Consider the following 22,730-nt stretch of genomic DNA (forward strand, 5'->3'; position numbering starts at 1 on the left):
AGTCCCATCCTGGACATTTTGTAGTCTGTCTGTGAAAGAGGACATGGTTCCTCCATGGATGCTAAGGTCCTTGAGCCTGAGGCCTTATGATTGGTCCTCTCTGCTCACTCATTTGCTTTCAATTTAGGTAACTCATTGGTTGCCTTTAAAAAGTTTTCCCCTTCCACATGTACCAGACACTAATTATAATAATGTATGTAGGATATTCCTTCCTCCTAGGACTGCTTTAAAATTCACCATTTTACATTTCAGCTTCCTTCCCTTGAATAAAGATGGAGGAATACTCCAGGTTACCAGGAACCATATTCATCTGGGTAATAATTGAACAAATGGCCTTCTTTCCCCCCATTTGATTTTGTTTTTCAGTGAAATTATTTTAAATGTACTGTCTATTGCATGTGTCTCCCCTCCTCACCCCTCCACCCCTAACCCCACCCCCACATATCACACTGTAGAGAGAAGTTTTTCTTACTTGGATTACTGTGTCCAGAGGAAATGAGCTGAGAGTCCTAAAAGAACAAGACATATCAATTAATTTTCTTACTTGACTTTTAAAATCTAAGTTGACTATGAGATATATTACCAGTCATTTGGAACCTAATTTCTGATCATAAACTCTACCAGCTACTGCAGTGAGAAACATTTGCATGCGTGTGCCCATCAAACAGGCCTGGGAGTACAGTTCACTGTATAGTCTCTTTTGAATTATGGACTTTTTGTTTTGTTTATTGACATGAAGTTCACATGACATCAAATTAGCCACTTTAAAGTGAACAATTCAGTGGCATTTAGTACATCTGCAATGTTGTACAACTACCACCTCTAGTTGCAAAATATTTCCATCATCCCAAAGTGAAACTCCTTGCCCAGTAAGCAGTGTCTCCCCATACTCCCCACCCCCATTCGCTGGCACTTACTAATCTGCATGCTGTTTCTATGGATAGATTCTGGATAGCTCACAGCAGTAGAGTTACATAACAAGTGGCCTTTTGTGTCTGACTTCTTTACTTAGCATGTTTGGGAGGTTCATTCCTGTCACAGCATGTATCAGTACTTCAGTCCTTTTGAAGGCTGAATAATACTCCATTATATGTATACACAAGAGTTTTCATCCGTTCATCTGTAAATGAATATTTGGGCTGCTATTGACACACATGCATGTAGACTTGTTTGTGGGTCCCTGTTTTTAATCCTTTTAGGTAGATATCTAGGAGTGGAACTGTGAGGTCATGTAGTATTTTTATGTTAAACTTTTTGAGGAACTGCCAAACTCTTTTCCACAGTGGCTGAATAATTTTTCATTCTTATGAGGGTTCTGATTTCTCCCTATCCTCACCAACACTTGTTATATTCTTTTAATAAAAAAATTATATTATAGCCATCCTAGTGGATGTGGTTTCTCATTATGGTTTTGATTTATATTCCCCTAATGACTAATAATGTTAAGCATGTTTTCTCTTTTCAACTATGACACTTTAAAAAATGCAACAAAGCATTTTTTATTGAGGTATATGTAAGTGAGAAGCTGCACAGATTTAAAGCATACAATTTGATAATAAGTATCATGAGAAGATGCTATTATTTATTGTCTTGACTCAAGGATGGCTCCATCTTATTAAGTAGCACTTACTATTTAAACAAAGAAATATAATATCTATTCATTAAAGAAAATTCAGAGAAACAGGAAAGTACAAAAAAGTTGTCTGTACTCCCATTTCTAAGGTTAATCTGCTGCTTTTGGTTTGCTAGTGTCCATGAAGTGTATGTGTCATCCAGACAGTCATGTGCATAAAGGGGAGAACCACTCCTGGGTGTTTAGAAGAATCTTTACAGATGGGAATTTATTCTCCATTTTTTAAATCCTGAATTCTACAAACCTAAACTCTTGTTTGGTAAATGGGAATCCTACAACTTTATCGGAGGTATATTCATCTGGGAAGTCAAGTTTGTACATATTACCTTGCTTTCAGAAATAACCAAGCTCACTGGTATCTGAGAAAGCCCGTCGGTGAGGCACCATACTAAAGACATTTTACCAAATGCAACACATCATCAAAATCGTATGAGGCTGCATTAGTTCATGTACTACTAGGAAAGACAACTACTGCTAATTGATTGTAAGATGCCACCAACTGTAAAACAAATCCCAACTTTAGGGAACTTAAAATGTGAAAAAATATGCACCTTAAGTCAATAAAATACAGTAGTTCTTGGGCCATATTGCTGATAGAGGACAGTATTTATACTGTGAGGGTATTACTTAAAAATGACTTTTTGGTACTATCTGAGGACCTCTCCATGTTTGTCTACCAATCCATCATTAGAATTATAAAAGGCAAGGAATGGAAATATATCTTATTTCCAGACCCCCATATACAGCTAATTAGTATAGAAGAAAGAACCACCTGATTTGGTTTAGTTTCTCTTTAATTCCACAATCACTTTCTTCTGAATCTTATTCTAATAATGTAATTTACAGTGAATTTCAATGTTTATTTTGAGTCAATGATAAACATGGAGTTTTAGCCCAAACCCTTGTGACAGGTTTTGAGCATGCTAGTAATCCAAGGAGAGGTACTTCAAAACACTTTTCTTCATACCTGCTACCTTTCATTCTCCTTCCAGGCACAAAGAGAAAGGCAAAAGTATTCTTTTCTGTAACGATACTGTAATTCTTCTGTATAATACTTTAAAAATCAATCAGCAAGAATAGTTTCAGACTAGGTCCGATCCCTCCAGATTCAGAATCCATTGCCATATGAAATGTTTGTGAAATGCCATCAGGTTTCCCCATATGGCTTCTCAGGATAGAAAAACTTTTGCAATTTTGAGTTCTTGATTTGCATTTCAAAACTTATGAGACTGCTATAGAAATGAAAGGAAAAGGGCAAAGCAAATTCTTTTTCTTTCTTGGTTGAAACGCCTGATAATGGCAGCCAATTTAAAGGAGTCACTTATTCTTTTCTTTACCAAATTCAATTTCTTTTGCAATTTGAAGAATGAAGCAGACATGTCTGGTAGTATTTGTCTAGGGAATAGAGACTCTAAATTAAGTCTTCAGAGAATAGAAAAAATATCCAAGTTCAGTAATAATTGACTTTACTATATATTATGTCCTTCAATACCCAGACAAATTGTGGAAATTCTCAGAAGTATTTAACTAATTAATTTAGTGGTACTGGCATCTCAGAATGCACAGCTAAATCGTCTTTCCCTGTGAGGTCAAATTGCCCCTTTAATATTAATAAGGACTTAACTTTCATTATTTATTAGTCATTTAGGAGATTTCCCCCCTCTAATTCCATAAACAATTCTAGCCCCTACATATTAGCAATAGAGTGATAATCTAAAATGTTAATAATCCAGTTAAGGAACTGTGAGCCTCCAGCTTTCAGAATACTAATTAGTTGAAATACAGGTTGAAAGAGGTGTTTTATGTGTTAAAATCAATAAATAAGTCTTTGTAGTAGGCAGAATATGTGCCCCTCCCCTCCAAAAATGTCCCTATGCTCATTCTTCAACCCTGTGAATGCATTACCTCTCATGGCAAAAGGGACTTTGCAGCTGTGATTAAGTTGACACTTTTGAGATGAGAGATTATCCTGGATTATCCAGGGTAGCCCAATATAATCACAAAGGTCATAAGGAAAAGGAGGCAGGAGAGTCAGAGAAGATGTGACAAAGAAATCAGAAGTCAGAGTAATGAGGGCCATGAGCTAAGTAGCAATGGTGGCCTCCAGAAGCTGAAGAAGTAAAAAAAGTTCTCCCCTAGACCCCCCAGAAGAAACACAGTCCTGTCAACACCTTGATTTCAGCCCAGTGAGACTGATGTCAGACCTCTGACTTCTAGAGTTGTAAAATAATAAAACTGTGTAGCCTTAACTCATTAAATTTATGGTAATCTTATTAGAGCAAGAATAAGACATGAATGCAACTTTATTTTATTTATTTCATGATATATTACTTATCATGAGCTTTTTGAAAGAAAGAATAAGTAATTTTATAAAATGTAGGAACACTGCATTATTAAAATCATGCAATGTACCTACATTTTGTAAAGTTACTAATTCTTTCTTGGGCAAGGCAAAAAGATATAGAGGTTAAATAGCTCCAGACGAATCATATGATCGTCCTAAAGTAGGCATTTTTTAAAAAAATTTAAATTTGAAATTCTGTGCCATATATGATAGTAATAATGTAACCTTTTAGGTGGAAAATAAAATACTTGTAACTTTGTTTCTGCCTTGAAAAATAAATTTTTGTACTAATTATTTGAGGTCGAGGTCTCAATATTACCTCAGGAGTTAAGTTATTGCTTAAACTTAACTATTTATATTCAACGAAACAAATCTGCATAATCCTTTTGGAAAAGTCACAATCAAATATGTCTTGGGATATACACTCAATTATATTAGAAAATGTACTTATACCATGGATATATTTATACAACAAAATGCTTATCCTATTGTATTTTGGGTCAAGCCATTATTTTGGCAAGTAATGTACAAAAATTGTAAGGACTATTGCACTGTATTTTAAGTATGGGATGCTAATGGAAAGTTTTGGGTACACAAGTGACAAGAGATTATTTATGTTCTAAAACTGTGAAAAGCGACTGTGTGGAGAATAGACTGTGCATTAGGTGTTAGGGTGAATGGTTGGAAAACTGTTCCAGTCCACCCTCCAGGTGAAGATAGCTGCATAGAGTGGTAGAAGGAGGAAGTGCAGGAATAGGGGACCAGCTAGGAAGCTACTGCAATAATTAATGCAAGAGATGCTGGTGGTTTAGACCAAGGTGGTAGCTGTGATGGTAGGGAGGCATTTAGACTCAAGACATACTTTCAAAGTTGGGTAGACATGATTTTATGATGGGTTGGATGTGTAGTATAAAGAAACGGAAGAGTCAAAGATGGTGTACAAGGTTGAATAGTGTCTCCCAAAAGCTCACATCTACTCAGAATCTGTGAATTTGACCTTATATGGACACAGAGTCTTTGCAGGTCATACTAGATTAGGGTGGGTCCTAAATCCAGCAACTGCTGTCCACATAAGAGAAGGGAGATTTGGACACAGAGACACACAGAGGAAAGACAGTTGTGTGACTGTGCAGGCAGAAATTGGAGTGACGCAGCTACAAGTCAAGAAATGTGACGAATGGACAACAGTCAGTAGGAGCTGGGAAAGGCAAAGAAGGGTTCTCCCTCTTGAGCTTTCAGAGGGGGCATGGCCCTGCTGACATCTCGATCTCAGATTTCTAGCCTCTAGAACTGTAAGAAAATAAATTTCTTTTATTTTAAGCTACCTGGTTTATGTGTTCTGTTACAAGTGTCCTAGAAAACAAATCCAGATGGCTCCAAGGCTGGCAGCCTGAGCCGACTGCAAAAATGGAGAAGCCACACACTGAGAAACACAGGGACAGAAGGTTTGTGGGGGGATTAAAACTGAACTTTTGATGTGTTGAGCTGGAGATGCTTGTGAGATATCTGAGTGGAGCTGTTGAACAGGTATATAGATATACGAGTATGGAGTTTGAGGGATGCAGAAGCTGGCTAGAAATACTAGTTCAGAAATCATCACCTTGGCATACGGAGTATTTAAAGCAACAGGACTGGATGAGATCACTGAAGGAGAGAAAAACATGGAGACAAGAAGGGAGAGGATTAAAGACAAGTGCAGAAAATGCCTATCAGAAACTTTAGATCAAGAATGGACTTAATGCCTGCTAGAAAACAAACTATAGCAAAACAATAAGTACCTTTTAAAAAGAGGAAGACTTGAGACACAAGAAACAATGATGAACTAAAGAACTATTTGAAGATAGGATATAGATACTAACTAATTGTAGGCATTGATAAAAATAATTTTAAATAGGTTAGTATAGTAAAATTTTAAAGGCAATTATTACAGTACCTTTAAAATTATTTTGAGTATTATATATACATCATGTATATGTTTGAAAACATCATATTATATGTGTGTTTGAAAACTCTAAAGGGGGGAAAAAGGAACAAATAAAGATTAATTAACCCAAGAAGAGGCAGAAAAGATGAATAAACCCATAAGCATAGAAGAAAATGCAAAGATAGTTAAAGGTCTACTCTTATAAGAAAACTCTACATGCAGTAACTTTTATGGAAAAGTTACACCATACATTAAGGAGGGAAAAAACTAGCCTGTTATATAAACTGTCCTGGAATACAGAAAAATGTAGAGAGTAGAATGTAGAATTTATTATAAGATATTGATATTGAAACTGAACAAGCTCCTCCAGCATCCCGGCATGCTCCTGCTTCAGGGAGCTTTCACTTTCTCCTCCATCTCCCTGGACCTCTCCTCCTCCAGTTATCTACATGACTGGCCTCCCTTAGGGAGTTGCTCAAATGCCATCTCCTCAAGCAAAATCTTTCTTAAGTTCTCTATTGAAAATTCATATATCCCCACTCACTACCAGCATTCACTATCTTCTTTTCCTAATTTATTTTTCTTCAGTGTATATCATCGACCACTATGTTATATACTTCAGTGCTATTCATTCTGTTTTCCCCTACTTGAAAGATATCAATTCACCAAAAACACCTACCAGAACCAAAAAGAGTTCAGTAAGTATGTATATGAAACCCTGTAACTTCGTACCATCAAGACTAATTAGAAAACAGAAAAACTAAAGCTCATTTAAACAGAAAAGTAAGCAAGTTGAATATCTGAGAAAAAAACAAAGAACTAATGTAAAGACCTATATGAAAAAAAAATTTACTAAAGGATGTGTAAGAAGACATGAAAAGAAGTGAGGAAATGTTCCAAACTCCCGGAAAGGAAGATGACGTCAGATAGACAGCCTGTAAGTCAGAAATCAATTAAATTCCAAACAAAATTCTGAGAGGATTTTTATATGGAATGTTAGGTCATCAAGATGATTCTTAAATGTATCCAGAAGAGAAAACTGGGCAATATGCAGGAAATATCTGGAAAATAAAGAAGGGGACTGGCCTGACCACATTCATAAATAGGCCAAAAATTACCAATAATTTTAACTAGGAATTGGCCAACTACAGCCCATAGGCCAAACACAGCCTACTCTCTGTTTTGTTTTAAATAATATAGTGATTTTTAGCATATTCAGAGTTTATTGCCATAATGAACATCAGAACATTTTCATCACCTCAAAAAGAAATCCTTTACCTTTAGCACTCAACGCCATCTCCCCTCCCCTGAGCTATAAGCAACCACTAATCTGTTCTCTGTTTCTCTATATTTGCCTGTTCTGGACATTTCAAACATGAAATCATATGATATGTGATTATCTGTGACTGGTTTATTTCACTTTCACTTAGCAATGTTTTTGAGGTTCATTCATGTTATACCAGGTATCAGCACTTCATTACTTTTTATGCCTGAAAAATATTCCATTGCAAGGATCTACCACTTTTATCAATTCATTAGTTGATGGACATTTGTGTTGTTTCTACTTACTGGCTATTATGATCAATGGTGCTACAACTACAAACATGGATGTGTACGTTTTTGTGTAGACATGTATTTTCATTCTATGGGCTATATGCCTAGAAGTGAAACTGCTGGGTCACACATTAATGCAATGTTTGAGGAACTGCCTCAATGGTTTTCAAAGAAGTTGCACCATTTTATGATCCTATCGGCAATTGCTATCAGGGTTCCAATTTTTCCACATCCTTGCTAATACTGGTTATTGTCCTTGATTTTAGACATTTAAGTAGGTGTGAAGCATTATCTCATTGTAGTTTTGATTTGCATTTGCCTAATGATTAATAATGGTGATAGTGTCTTATACTTATTAGCCATTCGTAGATCTTCTTTGGGGAAACATCTATTTAAATCCTTTACCCATTCTTAAAATGAGTTATCCCTTTATTGTTAAATTATAAGAGTCCTTTATTTATTATACTACCATCTGTTTCTATAAATAAAATTTTATTTGAACATAGCCACATTCATTCATTTATTTACTGTCTGCAAAGCCTAAACTATTTACCATCTGACCTTTTACAAAAAAGTTTGTCAACCTTTGATCTAAACGATGAGTTACTGGGAAAAACTAGATAAATATACTGGAAAAACAGAATAGCCAGTCCTGAAACAAATCTATGTATTTATGAGATATTCAATTGTTGATAAAGGTTGTATTTCAAATCAGTGGGGAGAAACACAGGCTATTTTGTTAATAGTATTATAATGATTTACTAACATTGAAAAGAATAAAACTAGAATCCTACGTCATGCCATCCACAAGTTTTTTTTTAAGCTAAAACCAAAAATTCTTTTAAAATAAAACAGAGATCATTGTTAGAATGTTGGAGTAGGGAAGGTTTTTTCCCTCTGACATAAAATTAAACACTCTGTTACTATAAAAGGTACAGAAATCAAGTTATAAGAAAATAGTTGTATCATATATAATAGACCCATGAATAAGACAAAAGGAGTTCCTACAAATTATTTTTTTGAATGTGACAATGGGTATGAATGGGCAAGTTGCAAAAAAAAAAAAAAAAAGTCAATGCTCAAACTCAGAAGAAATTGAAGAAATGCAAATGAGAGTGAGATATCAAACTTTCACCCATCATATAGAAACAAAGATAAGGCAGATAATAGTAAACATTGTAAAAATTCATAAAAACATACTCTTGAAACACAGTCAAGGGTGCCTGTTCTAGATTCTTTGACAGGCATACAAAGGGGCGTTTACCAAAAATGTTTGTTGGAATAGCGTTCGTAGTAACAACCAAACATAAACAATATGAATGCCCATCAAAAGGAGCTTGATTCAATACATAACAGCAAATTCATACTATGAAATATTTGCTTCTGTTAAGAAGAATGAAGAAAATATATATTCACTTCAAGAGCTCTCCAAATATACTTCTGTTAAGGGAAATAAAAATCAACTCATAGAATGGAATTTATTATTTTAATAATTATAATAATTATTTCAATAATTCACTCAAGAAAGTTGTGATATTACTATTTAGCAATGATATTTATGAATTGTGGGTATCTGAAAAAAATCCACTCTTAGAAAAATGCTTTTAGTATTAAAATTAATGAATTTTACAAATGACATATGCACATATATGTACATAGTGTACTCCTGAGAGTAATCTCTGGGTAGGAAAATAAAATCTGGATGAGGCTGCTGGGGACTTTCATAATTTGCTCCTTCTATTTATATCCATCTTTATAATAAGTATGTACTTATATGTTAGTTGTATGGTTAGAAAAAATCAAATAAAACCTTTTAGACTCAAGTATAATTTAAATTTATTTTGTGGCTGATTTTTGTGTGTGTGTGTGCTTGTCCTTAGAAGATATGAGTATCTTTTAAAAGTCATAGAAAATATTTTAAATTTTATAAAAGCTATACAAGAGGAATTAAATTCTACATGTCCTCCATTCTAAGACATTGATTTTAAGATATATTTTTAATTTAATAAAAGCTTTTCAGGGCAAAACAAGATTTTCAATCTCAGTGAACATATAAAATGATTATGTAAAATGCATTTCAGCTTCACTAATGTTTCGGGATATAATGACAATTATTATATGCATTACATTTTGCAGAAACTATACAAGTGTAGGTAAGTAAGACTGTAAGCTTGATTTTCCCCTCTGATGAATAAATATATGCTTGCGGATTGTTGAAAATCAGACCCATCTGTCTCTGGCAGCAATATTTACAGAGTAAAAGACAATCAAGGGAAAACCCACTGTCCATAAAAATCTTCACATGAGTAAAGGATATTGCTCCTGAGTGATGCAATATCTCACCTTATTTGGAAATGAAAATTTGCTGGATTCCACTTTGCCAGGTGCTTGAATAGCAGAAAGTGGTGGAAGCCAGGTCATCTCCTAAAGAAGGGGAACCAAACAACATTGTTATTCAGAGAGTACAGACAGTAACACATAAGCAACTATATACCAGCCTGCTTCTAAGGCACGGAAGGGGTACGGAAGGAACAAGAGATGAATAAGGAAAGAAAGGGATTTTTTATTTATTTTTTTACAAAAAGGATGTGAAACTCATTTTTATTATTGTTTTTCTTAATTTTACCAATTCTTGGTTCTGTGGCTAACCCCACATGCTTTTTAAGTTCCTGACTGAAGGGACAACCCAGCACTAAAGGTTCTATGAAAAAAACCTTGTAAAGATGGCTGCTTTTCTGGGATTTGATCCCAAAGAACTCACAGGGTGTTTTTGAAGGATCGCATAGAGCACTTTTAACTTTAGAGATCTTTATTAGAGGAGTTGTTTATTAGAAATTCATATTAGTATGAGATTCCAATAAACCCCACAATTCACTTTGATCTTCACAAAAACATCATTCATGGAGGAATGAAAAACAAATCACACTTATGAAATGAGGAGAGTGTGTGTTGTGATTTTGATAACACAGGATTAAGAAGACAATGTTAGCTGAACATGCTAATCTGCCAGATAGTTTTTGACATACACTTTCATACACTTTCACTAAACTGAGAGAGAGAGAGAGAGAGAGAGAGAGAGAGAGAGAGAGAGAGAGAGAGAGAGAGAGAGAGAGAGAGAGAGAGAGAATAACTTCCAGTATTCAGTCTCAGTTCCATCTCCTGGAAGATATTTGCATTAACTAAACATAGTGAATTAAATTGAATCAATTTCTGATTACCAGGAAACTGCCAGAGCTTACAGATAGGTTCTGAGCCCTAATTCTTGATTTCCTTTCACTTCCAAACCTCAGCAAGCATAGAAGCAGTAGTTGATCCATTTAAAGAAAAGTGAGAACTTCTTTTTAGTTGAAGACATTTTCTCACCTTCCTTGGTTGGGGGTGGTGGCGTTGACAAGGACTCTGTCAGGTTGTTGAAGTGAAAGGTTCTTGAGGATGGTCTGGTGCCTCCTTTCCCTGGGTAAGTCTCCTCCCCCAGCACCTGGGATAGTGTAGATGCAGACCCACCCAGAGAGCAAAGGGAGGGCTAGCTTGTTCAAACATTCCTTGGAAGGATTTACTGACACTCCATCATCTCTCGCCAATTGTGACACATGGGCCGTAGGTGGGTTAAGCACATATGCATCTGAGGTGTTCCTTCTCCATTCTGCTGGTACCAAGGTTTCTCCAATGGAAAGCAAAGGAAAGTCCAGTGACCCTTTATGACTCTCTTTCCCCTCTCCATGTTCCCCAAATATCTGCCCCTTCCATCTTGTGTCTATTCCTCTGATATCTTGAAGAGGTTGTGTCCGGGAACAGAGTGGACACCCAGTGCATTTCTGAATGAATGCCAGATCGAATAGTATCTGTGCAATGTCTCTGCCTTTCTTTCTGGTTACCTGAACTACCATCCTGATCACACTTTCATTATTTTTAACCTGAATTACTTTAATAGCTTCCTGATTGGTTCTCTTCTGTTACTATTAATCCATCCTCCACACTCCTGCCAACCTAATTTTCTAGTGCAGATCCCAACAAAAAGCTCCACTGCTTTCAAAATCTTAGCACACCATCACACATGTAACGACGACGACACTGGCAGCAACAATATCTTCTATTGAGCTTGAGAGTTTGAGTATTTCCACACAAGTTTTCTCGCTTACATCCAACCTTTGTAATAATTATTACCACCTCCATATTGTACGTGAGGGAGTCAAAAAGAAAAACTGATTTGCCTAAGTTCACTTGGTTCATAAAGGCCACCACTGAAATGTGCACACATATCTCCTTCCTCCCTGTCTGGTGCTTATTTTCACTCTGCTATATTTGCCCTAAAGACAAAGAGTATTCAAGACCTTCTACAATGAGGTCCCAATCGTCAGCCTTGTGCCTTTTCATTAATGTGCACACATACTGTGTATAAGAAAAAGCACAGTCCCTGCTTATATTTACACTATACCCTTTGTGCATGAATGCCCTACCCCCATATGCCTTTATATTTCTATCCATCCATCAGGGCTCATCTCAAATGTCATCTATGTCTTGGGGGCCCTGTTCACTCCCCTTCTGTTCCAGTATGATATGATAGCTCCCTTTTCATGCTCCTCCAAAGTGCTTTCTTTTTCTCTCTCATTTTAACTCTTAGATTTTTTTGTGTGTTTAGTTTTATAAGCATTTATTCTCAATCTGCACGCAACCATCTCTCCCTCTTCTGATAACCATCCCCCAATGTAGAATAAAAATCACACTAAGGAATCCAATAATCTCTTTCAAGAAACATAATCCCCAAGTAGGAATCCTAATAATTTCTTTCAAGAATACTCAGATTTATTAAACATAATCCTTTAAAGAAGAACTGAACATTTCTCTGGAGGGACAATGTCTACTCATCTGTATAGGGAAAGCGCCAAAGTGTCCAAATTGGCTTGCTAAACTGAACTCAATGAGAAAACCATATTTCAATGCAAAATTGCTCACTAACATTACTTTAATTCTAGCTAAGTATTTCCAAATGATTTTTCCATCTAATGAATCCTGTTATGTGTATGAAGGAATAATAAGGACAACAGGGTTGCTTAAAACATTTAAGTCCATTAGAATTTCCAAGATATAAAGATTATTCATATGAATTAAATATATTTGTTTTTAATAGATGTGCAATGACTTTTTAAGATTGATTATCCATTATATTAAAACTCTCCACTAGGGTTGCATGGGAAAATTAAGGACAAATAGACAACTTCTATTTCCTCTTCTGTCACTTACTAGCTCAGTGAGCTTAGGTAAATCACATCTTCAGTAAGTCGTAGTGATTCAGAACAAAAACTTTAGAATCATTCAGATCTCAGCCTGTGGTATCTTAGAACCAAAGGAAACAGAGATGTTACCTATCCCATGAGCATTAAATGAGATAATACACATAAATGGTATAGTGTGGTCTCCTTATGTTTAATCATTAAATAAAAGACACACCGATGATTATCAAGCTGAGTCTCAGAATTCTTGTCTCTGAAATGAGAAATGGAATTTCTCTCTGAGCTTTAGATGCCAAGAGTCTGAGGATGAAAGAATACATGGGAAAATGTTTTTATAGAAGAATGAAGTATTGTGCAAATGTAATCTGTAATTAAGCTAGCAACTATGAACACAAACTATGTATATCTATAACAGAAAACTATTTAAAGAGATTACTACGATTCCTAAGTATGATTGGTACTTTACATTAGAGAAAATGTCTATAAGTTTTCTTATGGGAATAGATTACTGATACAATATTAACAGTGAGAAAAGATTTGATAAAAAGGTGTTTAATCTGTACCTTATTCTTGATAGTGTTTTAATATGTAAGCAAAGGTAAAAATTTTCATAACTGCTAGAAGTTCTTTTTGTTTACTCCACTTCATAGGGAAAAAATGTTATTTTGTGGGAAGACCACTGACCCCATGCATCTGTGTGTACTGTTCTCACCCTGCCAAAGTCCCTGACCCCCTGCCTCTACTGTTTCTTCTTCACCTATGCTCCTACTGACCCCACCTGCTGTTCTTTAATCACCTCCTGGAACACAGGTAAGACAGGAAGAGAAATATAACATTCAAAGCCAATTACTACAAAGTCTAGGCAGCTAGCTACCTTCTCGTATTTTAAACACCTCTGACACTTCTTTGATCTGTCTGTCTTCTTTCCTTTTTGATTCTTCTGTCACTTAGGAGAGATGCCATACCCGATCCCCTAGCACCGAGAGGTCATCAGTTTTAAGCTTAGCCTCCTTAGCCAACTGATGGGATTATGAAATGACATATCTGTTTTAACACAGCCCCACCAGGCCCATCTTTCTAAGCAGATGTTTTGTTACTTAACGGATGTATTCCACGGTATCTTCTTATTTCTTAGATAGGTGTAAAATGCCAAGTTTCTTATAGCAAGTACACTCATTTTTCTCCTAAATAAAAGAACAGATGGTTGAATAATGCCTTTCAGTAACTGTCCAAATTGTCTCCATCCCTGAGATACAGATTCTCAAAGTCCAGTGGCATGTGTGCAGCTTCCATTTTCATGTCTTTTGTACAGCAAGACCAACTAGGGGTCCCGAGAACCCATGGCTTCGAGGTGAGTGGACACAACTCTTCTTTCCCTCCTTTCTCATGGAGCTACTCACTTACTCTGATGTCATCTGCATCCATTCGTCTTAGGACAAATGGCAGGAGGCTTAGGACATCGTAGCTCTTTGTTATTTAAGAGAAGAAACAAAATTGAATTTTAGCCTGAAATCGAATCTTAGATTCAAAATGTAGAGTTATGAAGATCTGCAAAGTGTAGCAAGTTTGCAAACAGATTAAGCCAGAAAAGAATGTAAATATTGTTTTAATTTTCATATTATAGTCAGTGACTAGAAAAGCCCTTTCTCTGGTCCTCCCTGCCCCTGCCCTCTGCTTCTCCTCAGCAATCTGCCCTGGTCACGGCAACGAAAGCATTCCACGTAGAACTGTCACTGCTGCACTTGTTCAAAAGCTCCTAGCAACCCTGGTCCAAATGTTCTAAGATGCTCTGCCACATGGTGCCATGGAGGGATGCTGCAGCAGTGTTACTGCCTGCTCCTCTCCACTCTCTGTTATACCTGATCTGTGTCCCTTAATATTTACATGCTACCTGGGGCTATGAGTTTTCCTTTTTTACGTTGCCACTATCAGTTCATAAACTTTTTAAGCCCTACTAGATTATAACTTCTTTGAGAGAAGGGGTCCTGTTTTACAATGCTCTTGTATATCTCCCAAAGGCCTAGCACAATGGGCACAATAATAGGAATTCATTTCATCTCTCTAGGTTCTCTTTTTTCACCTGTGAAATGATGGCAACGGTGAATCACACTTGTTCTACCAAACACACATGGTGGCTGCCACAATCGAGAGAGATCAAATTACTTCCTTCTCCTTCAGCAAAGTTTCAACATGCGCTGCCAACTCTGAGGTCAGCTAGGGAGGACGCTCTCTTTCCCCAGGCTGGCAAACGACCACACTTAACTCCAGAATCCTCTGTGCTTGGAAACATACAGTTTTCTCAACAAAACACTGGATTAATTCTGTCATGTAGGAATCAAAACGTAACGTGCCACAGTCGATTTTTATGTGTGGTGGTGGCTGCTGCAGATCAGAGCATTATTTTTTTTTGTTTCCATATCAGAATAATCATTCAGCTTTTCAGTTCCTTCACACGTATTATTCATGTGATGGCACTCTGATCAGGTAAGTGCCACCAACAAGAGAACATGGTAATTTTTATTATACGGCATGTGCTTTACATGCTGGTAATGTACAGGAGCACGGTTATGGTAAGAGATAAAGCTCCCGCAGCCTGTGCCTGGGAGGCAGAGCACCAGCCCCTGCGTAGATAAAGTGGGAGGAACACCAGTGAAACTAGACCATACCTTCTAATTGTCAATCCATCCTTGACCTTTAACCAAGGTCAGACTTGAAGGCTGGGCAGATTTGGGCTCAGAAAAACATTACAGGCCAAACCTCTAAATTGGTGCCAACGTCAACAAAAATCCAATAACACTCTCATTCTGTAACCACAGTAGAAAGACCTACAGTTTGAAGAATAATAGTAATATAGTGCATTCAGGTCCAGTGATAATAACCACAATCATTATTCTGACGGAAAGCTTTTGGAAAAACAGTGGCTGTTGAAAAAAAAGTACCATACTTACTAAGAATTTTTTAAAAATCTATTTTTCATAGTATAATTTAGGTTGCTAAAATTACAAATAAGCAAATAACCAATAAAAACCTGTAATAACATCATTATCAAACATCATAGTAAAATCTCATTTCTTTGAAGTAAAAACTTGTCCAATTTAAACCAAAGTTGACCTGAGAAGGAAACCCCCAGGCACTGTGTATTTTCTGTTCTGGAAGCACACCCCTGGGTGAGAGAGTCTCCAACTGGAACACATGCTAACCTCGTTCACTACAACACTGGGGCTCTTTGATGTATTGCTCCCCCCAATCTCAGTGAGGTTAATCCCTGAAGATGGAAGGAGGCCCTTAAATTGTCTCCAAGGCCACCTCAGTCTTGTGTGTCACATGTGCCCCTGGGTCCATAAGATTTCTGCTTCTCAGAAAGCTGAGGCCACATGGAGTCTGGCTTTTCATTATTTCCTTCACATTATTGAGCACCATTCATTGTAAGGAACTTAATCTTAGGCATCAGCTCTCACCCTCCTGACTTCAGCTGTCTCTGCAAACTCTGGACTCTCCAAGGAAAGGGTAAGAGAACTGACTGAAGTTGCTACGACTGTTCATTTTTTTAAAAAGCTATTTCATGCTAGATCCTTTCATTTTGAACTTTTCTGAAGATTTCTTGTTCTTTATGCAGTTTTGTTGTTTTCCAGTTATCTTTGAGGGCAGGAAGATGGATGTGACCCATCTTCGCTCTTGTCCTTCTGTGCCCCTGCTCCATCTATTTACTTGGGATGTTTTGAAACAGCAAAAAAGCATGCATTTCTCAAATTCATCTTTAGATTCAACCAGGTTTTAAGGTTTATTTTATTTCTGTGTTTCGAGCATACAATAATTCCCACTTTTTAATTTGGGGATTGATCCTAGAACTGACCACTGTATGAAAATGTCAAAGCAGTAAGGTCTACACTGGTATCTCAGGATTAAAAGAAGAGGGTTTTGATGTTGAGTGTACAGCTGCAGGAACATAATGACTCTTGTCAAACCCAGGTGGCAACTTCACCCCTGAATTCCTGCTGCTGCACACACACACCTGCTAGTTTCCTGCACTCTTACAAACCTGGTACTTCTGATAAGAAGCGTTAATTGGTCTAATTTTAAAAGATGCTTTTTTTAAAAAAAGAATCAAACAATTGAGAGATAATAAGATTTTGCAAATGCTAAATCTGGGGCTGGAACAGATCATTTCTGAGAAGAAATCACATTAAGCCTAGGTTTCTGAGAAGTGAGCCAAATTCCTGACCAGCTTGTGAGAAAGGTTGTGTTGTTAATGACACCACTGTCACTCTGTTTCTGATCTCCACAGACCCTTTTAGTGGAGGTGTAAACACCCAGAAATTATCCCCTCTAACAGACGTATAGATTATAATTAGTGTTGATGTGAGCTGTGGTTTGCAACAAACTGCTCCCTGGGTAAAGATGGTTTACTTGGGGCTGATGGAGAGGTCTCTGAGGTGATGCGATTTCTGGTTCCCCAGCAGAGAGCGAGTCTTGCTGCAGTGTTGCTGCGAGCACAGGCATGCTGAGGGTGGGTCTTTCCCCCACTCTAGCCCTTTCCCAGGTTAGTTCCTGCCAAACATACAGATTCCTGTGTATTGAACTTGCCCAATTATTTCTTCTTGGTGTGAGGGGTGATTTATAAATCACTGAGTAGCACTGTCTCAGTCCATCAGGGATGGCTTCTAGTCTTAAGGAAACTTGTGGAAGGCAGGATGATGTTACAGGAGACTGGGAATGTCCAGATATGGGCAGCCATGCCCAGAGGCTGGAAGAAAGCTGGTCAGCCTTGGAAAAATCATCTTTTTCTTTGAACCGTGATGTTAAAATATCCTTAAAAAGTAGAAGCAGAAGACTAAAATGTTCCACCCCCATCAATAAAAAAGAAAAATTCCTAGGTCTGCAAGAAAAGAGAAGTTAGGGTCAAAGTAAAAACATAATGACAACTACTTTTATGGAAGAAAAGGCATTACAAAGACAATTAGTACAGCCTGACATTTTGTGAGAATAAGAAAAAAAGATAAAAGAGGAAGGCACCAAACTGATTTCTAAAGAACATCCTGAATTCAAGTGCTAAACATGTCTATAATGGAGAAAGAAGAAAAGAACTCTAGGGAAACAGGAGACAAAGACGATCTTGCAGAATGTGAGAAGAAAGGGTCAAAACACACAAGGACAGATGGACAACCTACAGATTTCAGAAAGAGGTTTCCATTCTTTGACCCTCGCCCACAACACAGGCCAAGTTCCAGGTCTCAAGAAGGGGTGTGTGGTCAGTCATGCTAGAGATTCTGACTTTTCAGTTTCTGCCCATGGATCCAGATGTACCTTCTACTGCACACACATGTGAACAGCTATCATGTGCCAGGTGGCTTCAACACGGAATGCAACAGACATAGATCCACTCTCAGGAAGCATGAGAACCAGTGGGAGGGACCAGCAATACACAATGAAGACAGAAATGTAAATACAACAGGTCCATGTTCCGTGTTTTCTTTTCTTTTTGGAATGTGTGTGATGGAGCTGCCCAGCCACCAACACCCATCCTCGCCTTCAAGGGTGCTGGTTGAGGAAGCACATTCCTCGCGGTGGGTGCTTTGGTCTGATGAGTCTAATTAGTGATTTGGCAGAAAAGCAGCATAAGAGGGGTGTGGTTGCTGTACCAGATATCTAAGGAACTGACTTGTGGAAAAACATTACTGTGGCTTGTGGAGACAACAAGCACATACAGGGAAGAGTACCTAATTATAGGTAAACATTATTGACAAACCTTTAGCTAGACTAAGAAAAAAAGAGAGGAGACTCAGATAAATATTAGAGATGAAAGAGGAACCATTAAACTGATACCTTGGAAATAAAAGAGATCATAAAAAACTAATATAAGCAATTGAGACACACCAAATCGGATAACCTAAAAGATAGGCAATTCCTAGAACCATGCAACCTTCTAAGACTGAATCATGAATAAAAAGAAAATCTGAATGGACCAAGTACTAGTAAGGAGTTGGAATCAGTAATCAACAATCTCCCAACAAAGAAAAGTAAAGGACAAGATGGCTCCACTAAAGATTGATATCCAATATTGCTCAAACTGTTCTAAAAAACTAAAGAGGAAGGTACATTTCTGGCCTCATTTTCCAAGGCCAGCTTTACAATGATACCAAAGCCAGATAAGGACACTACAAGGAAAACAAAACAAAAACTACAGGCCAATACCTCTGATAAACATACATATAAAAATCTTCAACAAAATACTAGCAAGCTGAATTCAACAGCACATACACCATGATCGAGTAGAATTTATTCCAGGAATGCAAGGTTGGTTCAACATATACAAATCAATAATTATGTTATATCACATTAACAAAATGAAGGATAAAAGTCACATTGTCATCTCAAGAGATGTAGAAAAAAAGCATTTCACAAAATTCAACATCCCCTCATGATAAAAACTCTCACAAATTGGGTACAGAAGAAACTTACTTCAATGCAATCAAGGCCAAATATGACAAGCTCTAACATTGTATTCAATGGTGAAAAGCTGAAAACTTTTCCTCTAAGATCATGAACAAGGCAAGGGATGCCTACTCCAGCAACGTCTATTCAATGTCGTATTGTTAAGTCCTAGCATAGCGATTAGGCTAAAAAAAGAAAAAAAGGCTTCTAAATCAGAAACAATCAAGTAAAACTGTCTCTATTTGCAGGTGATGTGATATTTATGCCTTACAGATTTTACCAAAAATCTGTTAGAGCTAATCAATGAATTCAGTAAAGTTGAAGGATAAAAATCAGTATTCACAAATCAGCTGTATTTTTACATACTAACAACACATCATTAGAAAGGGAAATTAAAAAAAAAGTTTCATTTACAATGGCATCAAAAATAATACAATACTTGGGAATAAATTTAACCAAGAAAGTGAAAGACTTGTGCACTGAAAGCTATAAGACCCTGATGAAAGAAATTGAAGAAGATACAAATAGAAAGACATATCATGTTTATGGCTGGAAAGAATTAATACTGTTAAAATATTCATGCTAACCAAAGCCACCTGTAGATTCAATGCAGCATCAAAATTCCAATGGCATTTTTTACACAGATACAAGAAAGCAATCATAAAATTTGTATGGAACCACAAACAACTCTGATAGCCAAAGGAACCTGCACCTCCATGTTCACTGCAGCATTACTCCCAACAGCCAAAGTGCAGAAACAACCTAAGTGTTTCCTGATGAATGGAAAAAGATAATGTGAGATATAGCATCTATTTCTACATTATAAATTATTAAATCCATCCTTAAAAAGAAAATCCCGCCATTTAAAACAATAATGACCAGAACTTGAGGGCATTATGCTACGTGAAATACGCCAAAGACAAATACTGTGGCATCACTGTAAGTGGAGAAACTGGTGGCTGCCTGGACCTGGGAGATGGGCGAAGTAGGGAGAGGTTGGTATGTGGGTACGAGCTTTCAGTTTTATAAGATCAGTAAAGTAGGAGGTTCCAACATATAGTTGTTAATGATGTATTGTAAATACCGTACTGTATAACTGAAATTTACTGAGAGCAGAACTGAAAGTGTTCTCACCAAAAAAAAAAAAAAAAAAGGTAAAAGTGTGAGGTGATGGATGTTAATTAACTCGGTGGTGGGAATCCTTTCACAGTGTATATGTGTATCAAATCATCACATTGTACACTTTAAATATATTACAATTTTATTCATCCATTATACCTCAATTTAAAAAGTCATTTTTTTTTACCTCATGGCCAATTTTATAGGAAAAAAATGCTGAAGTATTGCTTTAATTGTATCTCTAATTTTAATATAGGATATTAGACATGTTATTTTCCTATTCCTGAAATACCTACTTATACCTTTGCCCACTTTGATATCAGAATACTATTTTTCATATTGTTCTTTAAAGAGTGTTTAGGAATTTACCTCTCTGTCGCACCTACTGGGTTTTGCATAAATGTATTTTCCACATCACCTCTATGTGGAAAGAATTCTTGAAATAAAAATGGAAAAGAAAACTTGAAAGAAAAAGCAACTCTTGAGGTGAAAAGGTGAGCCCTAAAATTCTATCACTGACAAGTGTTCAACATCATCTTTAATATAAGTATACGGCAGGCAAATTTTGTTGAACAGCAGTAGACTTTTCCAAATTTTGAAACCTAATTGCTAAAAATATTTGTGTCATAAAAGCCTAAATAGTCCAGGATAGTAACATTCCAGTCGAATCATTAGATGTATGAGTGAACATGTATATGTGAGAGTGTGTTGAGTGTATGTGAGTGTGTATGTGAGTGAGTGTGTGCGTGACTGTTGTCCATACCACAGGTATGAGGGATACTACTGGTGTAAGAAAATCTTCTAAAACTCATATACTATGGTTATGGCTACACAACTCTAACGTTACTGTACACCACTGAATTGCACACTTGAAATGGATCAGTTTTTGCGATGTAAACTCCACTCAATGAAACTATAATAATGGAGAGCCACAGATGGCTCAACGATGCCCTGCAGGTAGTGAGTAGAGCAGTGGCACCCACATGATGAAGACCCTGACCCTCTAGCCTCGGGGAAGGCACATGAAAATGCACGACTACCTCTCAGGAGCAAGGGAAGTGTAGGGAACATTTAAATTACAATTCTCAGAAGAGTTGCAAAAAACTGACACAGAAAAGAACACACTAGGTGTTTCTGAAGTTCCCTAACAAAGAGCCAGCAGCAGAGTCAGGATTATTTTGGTCACATGTCAAGAAATGAAAAGAAAGGTTAAAAAAAAAGGACAAAGGTCATCTGTTTACCTAGTACAAACAGATGGTTGTGTTTATGTAGTTAGAGGAGTAACACAGGAAGACTTCCAAAGTTCCATGAGGCACATTTGCCAAAAAAATGCTTCAGGTTGGCAGAAGGTAGAAACCCTGTATTGGGTAAATATTTAGTAATATTGACAAATTTTTAACACTAATATCTCATTTGCAGTGGAATATAGTTATGCTCTGAAATTTTTTTCCCCATTCTGTTTTATGAGTGATGATAAAAATCAAAACATAATCACCTGTTGAGGATGAATCCTGCACCTGTGAAACTATATTTCAAACAAGCCAGCTTCTGATTACGAGGGGGAGGGAACTGGTATGGGGCAGTGCACCCTTGCCACCCTTTCTGGGGTGGTCTCCAGGCTTTTAGTCGATGAGCTGTTGGTACATCCTCGAAAAACTGCTGAAATCATCTTTTATTATTCCTGTCTGAACAACAAATAGGGCTCAATGTGGAATCCAGACAAAATTTAAGAGGACTCAGATCTGAGGCATTCAATAGCAGCCCTGTTGAAGGTAGAAGCCAGACCACTGTGTTATGATCATGATCTGCAGAAGATGAGAGACAGGCGACTTGGACAGGGCATCAGGAGAGCCCATCAGGGGGCATAGAAAATAGGAATCATGGATTCTGCTGGAGGGGCTTGCGGTGCAGTTGGGGATACAGGAGTCCACAAATACATGTGTGCAAAACAATCTCTGGTGTGTGTGTAGCAAACTCTAAAGGCGGCATGAGCCAGTGATGCATGGAATTGAGTGAGGGGCAGCGCTTAGTGCCACATGGAGGGCTGCCTGGAGGAGGCAGGGAGTGCGTGTGAGCCAGTAAGAAAAGTGAGGTCTAGGTAATTCCAAGAACAGGCTGGCAGGGTATTTGAGCAGGAGTGAAAGGACCAGTGGACAGTGAAGGAGAGTAATGAGCATGGACTCTACAGTGCTTTGAATGCCAGACTGCCGTGGAAGGAAAGGGTTGGCAGCTGGAAGTCACTGAGTGTTTGAACATGGAGGGTCGCATGTGCCAGGTGCTGCTCGAGGCAGAGCGACTTGGCAACAGTCTACCAGACAGCTTGGATTGGGGACAGTGGGAAGGAAGGCAACCTTCTGAGAAGAAAAGCTTTTTAAAAGGTTGAGAAATATAATTACAATAGGCTGGGAATGAGGAGGTGGTGGGCTCCAGGAAAAATCAGATGTTTTAACATCAGAGTGAGGAATTGCTTTTAGAGGACAGAGAGTGCAGGGC

At 37.3% G+C, this 22,730-nt stretch overlaps 1 protein-coding gene across 9 annotated transcripts in view; it reads right to left on the reverse strand.

Annotated features, from left to right (window-relative positions):
- Window positions 1-22,730, reverse strand: part of AFF3 (AF4/FMR2 family member 3) — a 500,129-nt gene that overhangs the window by 152,988 nt on the left and 324,411 nt on the right. For all 9 annotated transcript variants that reach the window (XM_016157239.2, XM_016157237.2, XM_016157241.2 and 6 more), the window contains 2 exons: window positions 9,799-9,879; window positions 473-509 (listed from right to left, as the gene is read on the reverse strand). In XM_016157239.2, the coding sequence (XP_016012725.2) occupies window positions 473-509; window positions 9,799-9,879 (118 nt within the window). The remainder of the gene's footprint in view (window positions 1-472; window positions 510-9,798; window positions 9,880-22,730) is intronic.

Source organism: Rousettus aegyptiacus, unplaced genomic scaffold (genome assembly GCF_014176215.1).
Source record: "Rousettus aegyptiacus isolate mRouAeg1 unplaced genomic scaffold, mRouAeg1.p scaffold_m13_p_7, whole genome shotgun sequence".
Taxonomy (NCBI): Eukaryota; Metazoa; Chordata; class Mammalia; order Chiroptera; family Pteropodidae; genus Rousettus; species Rousettus aegyptiacus.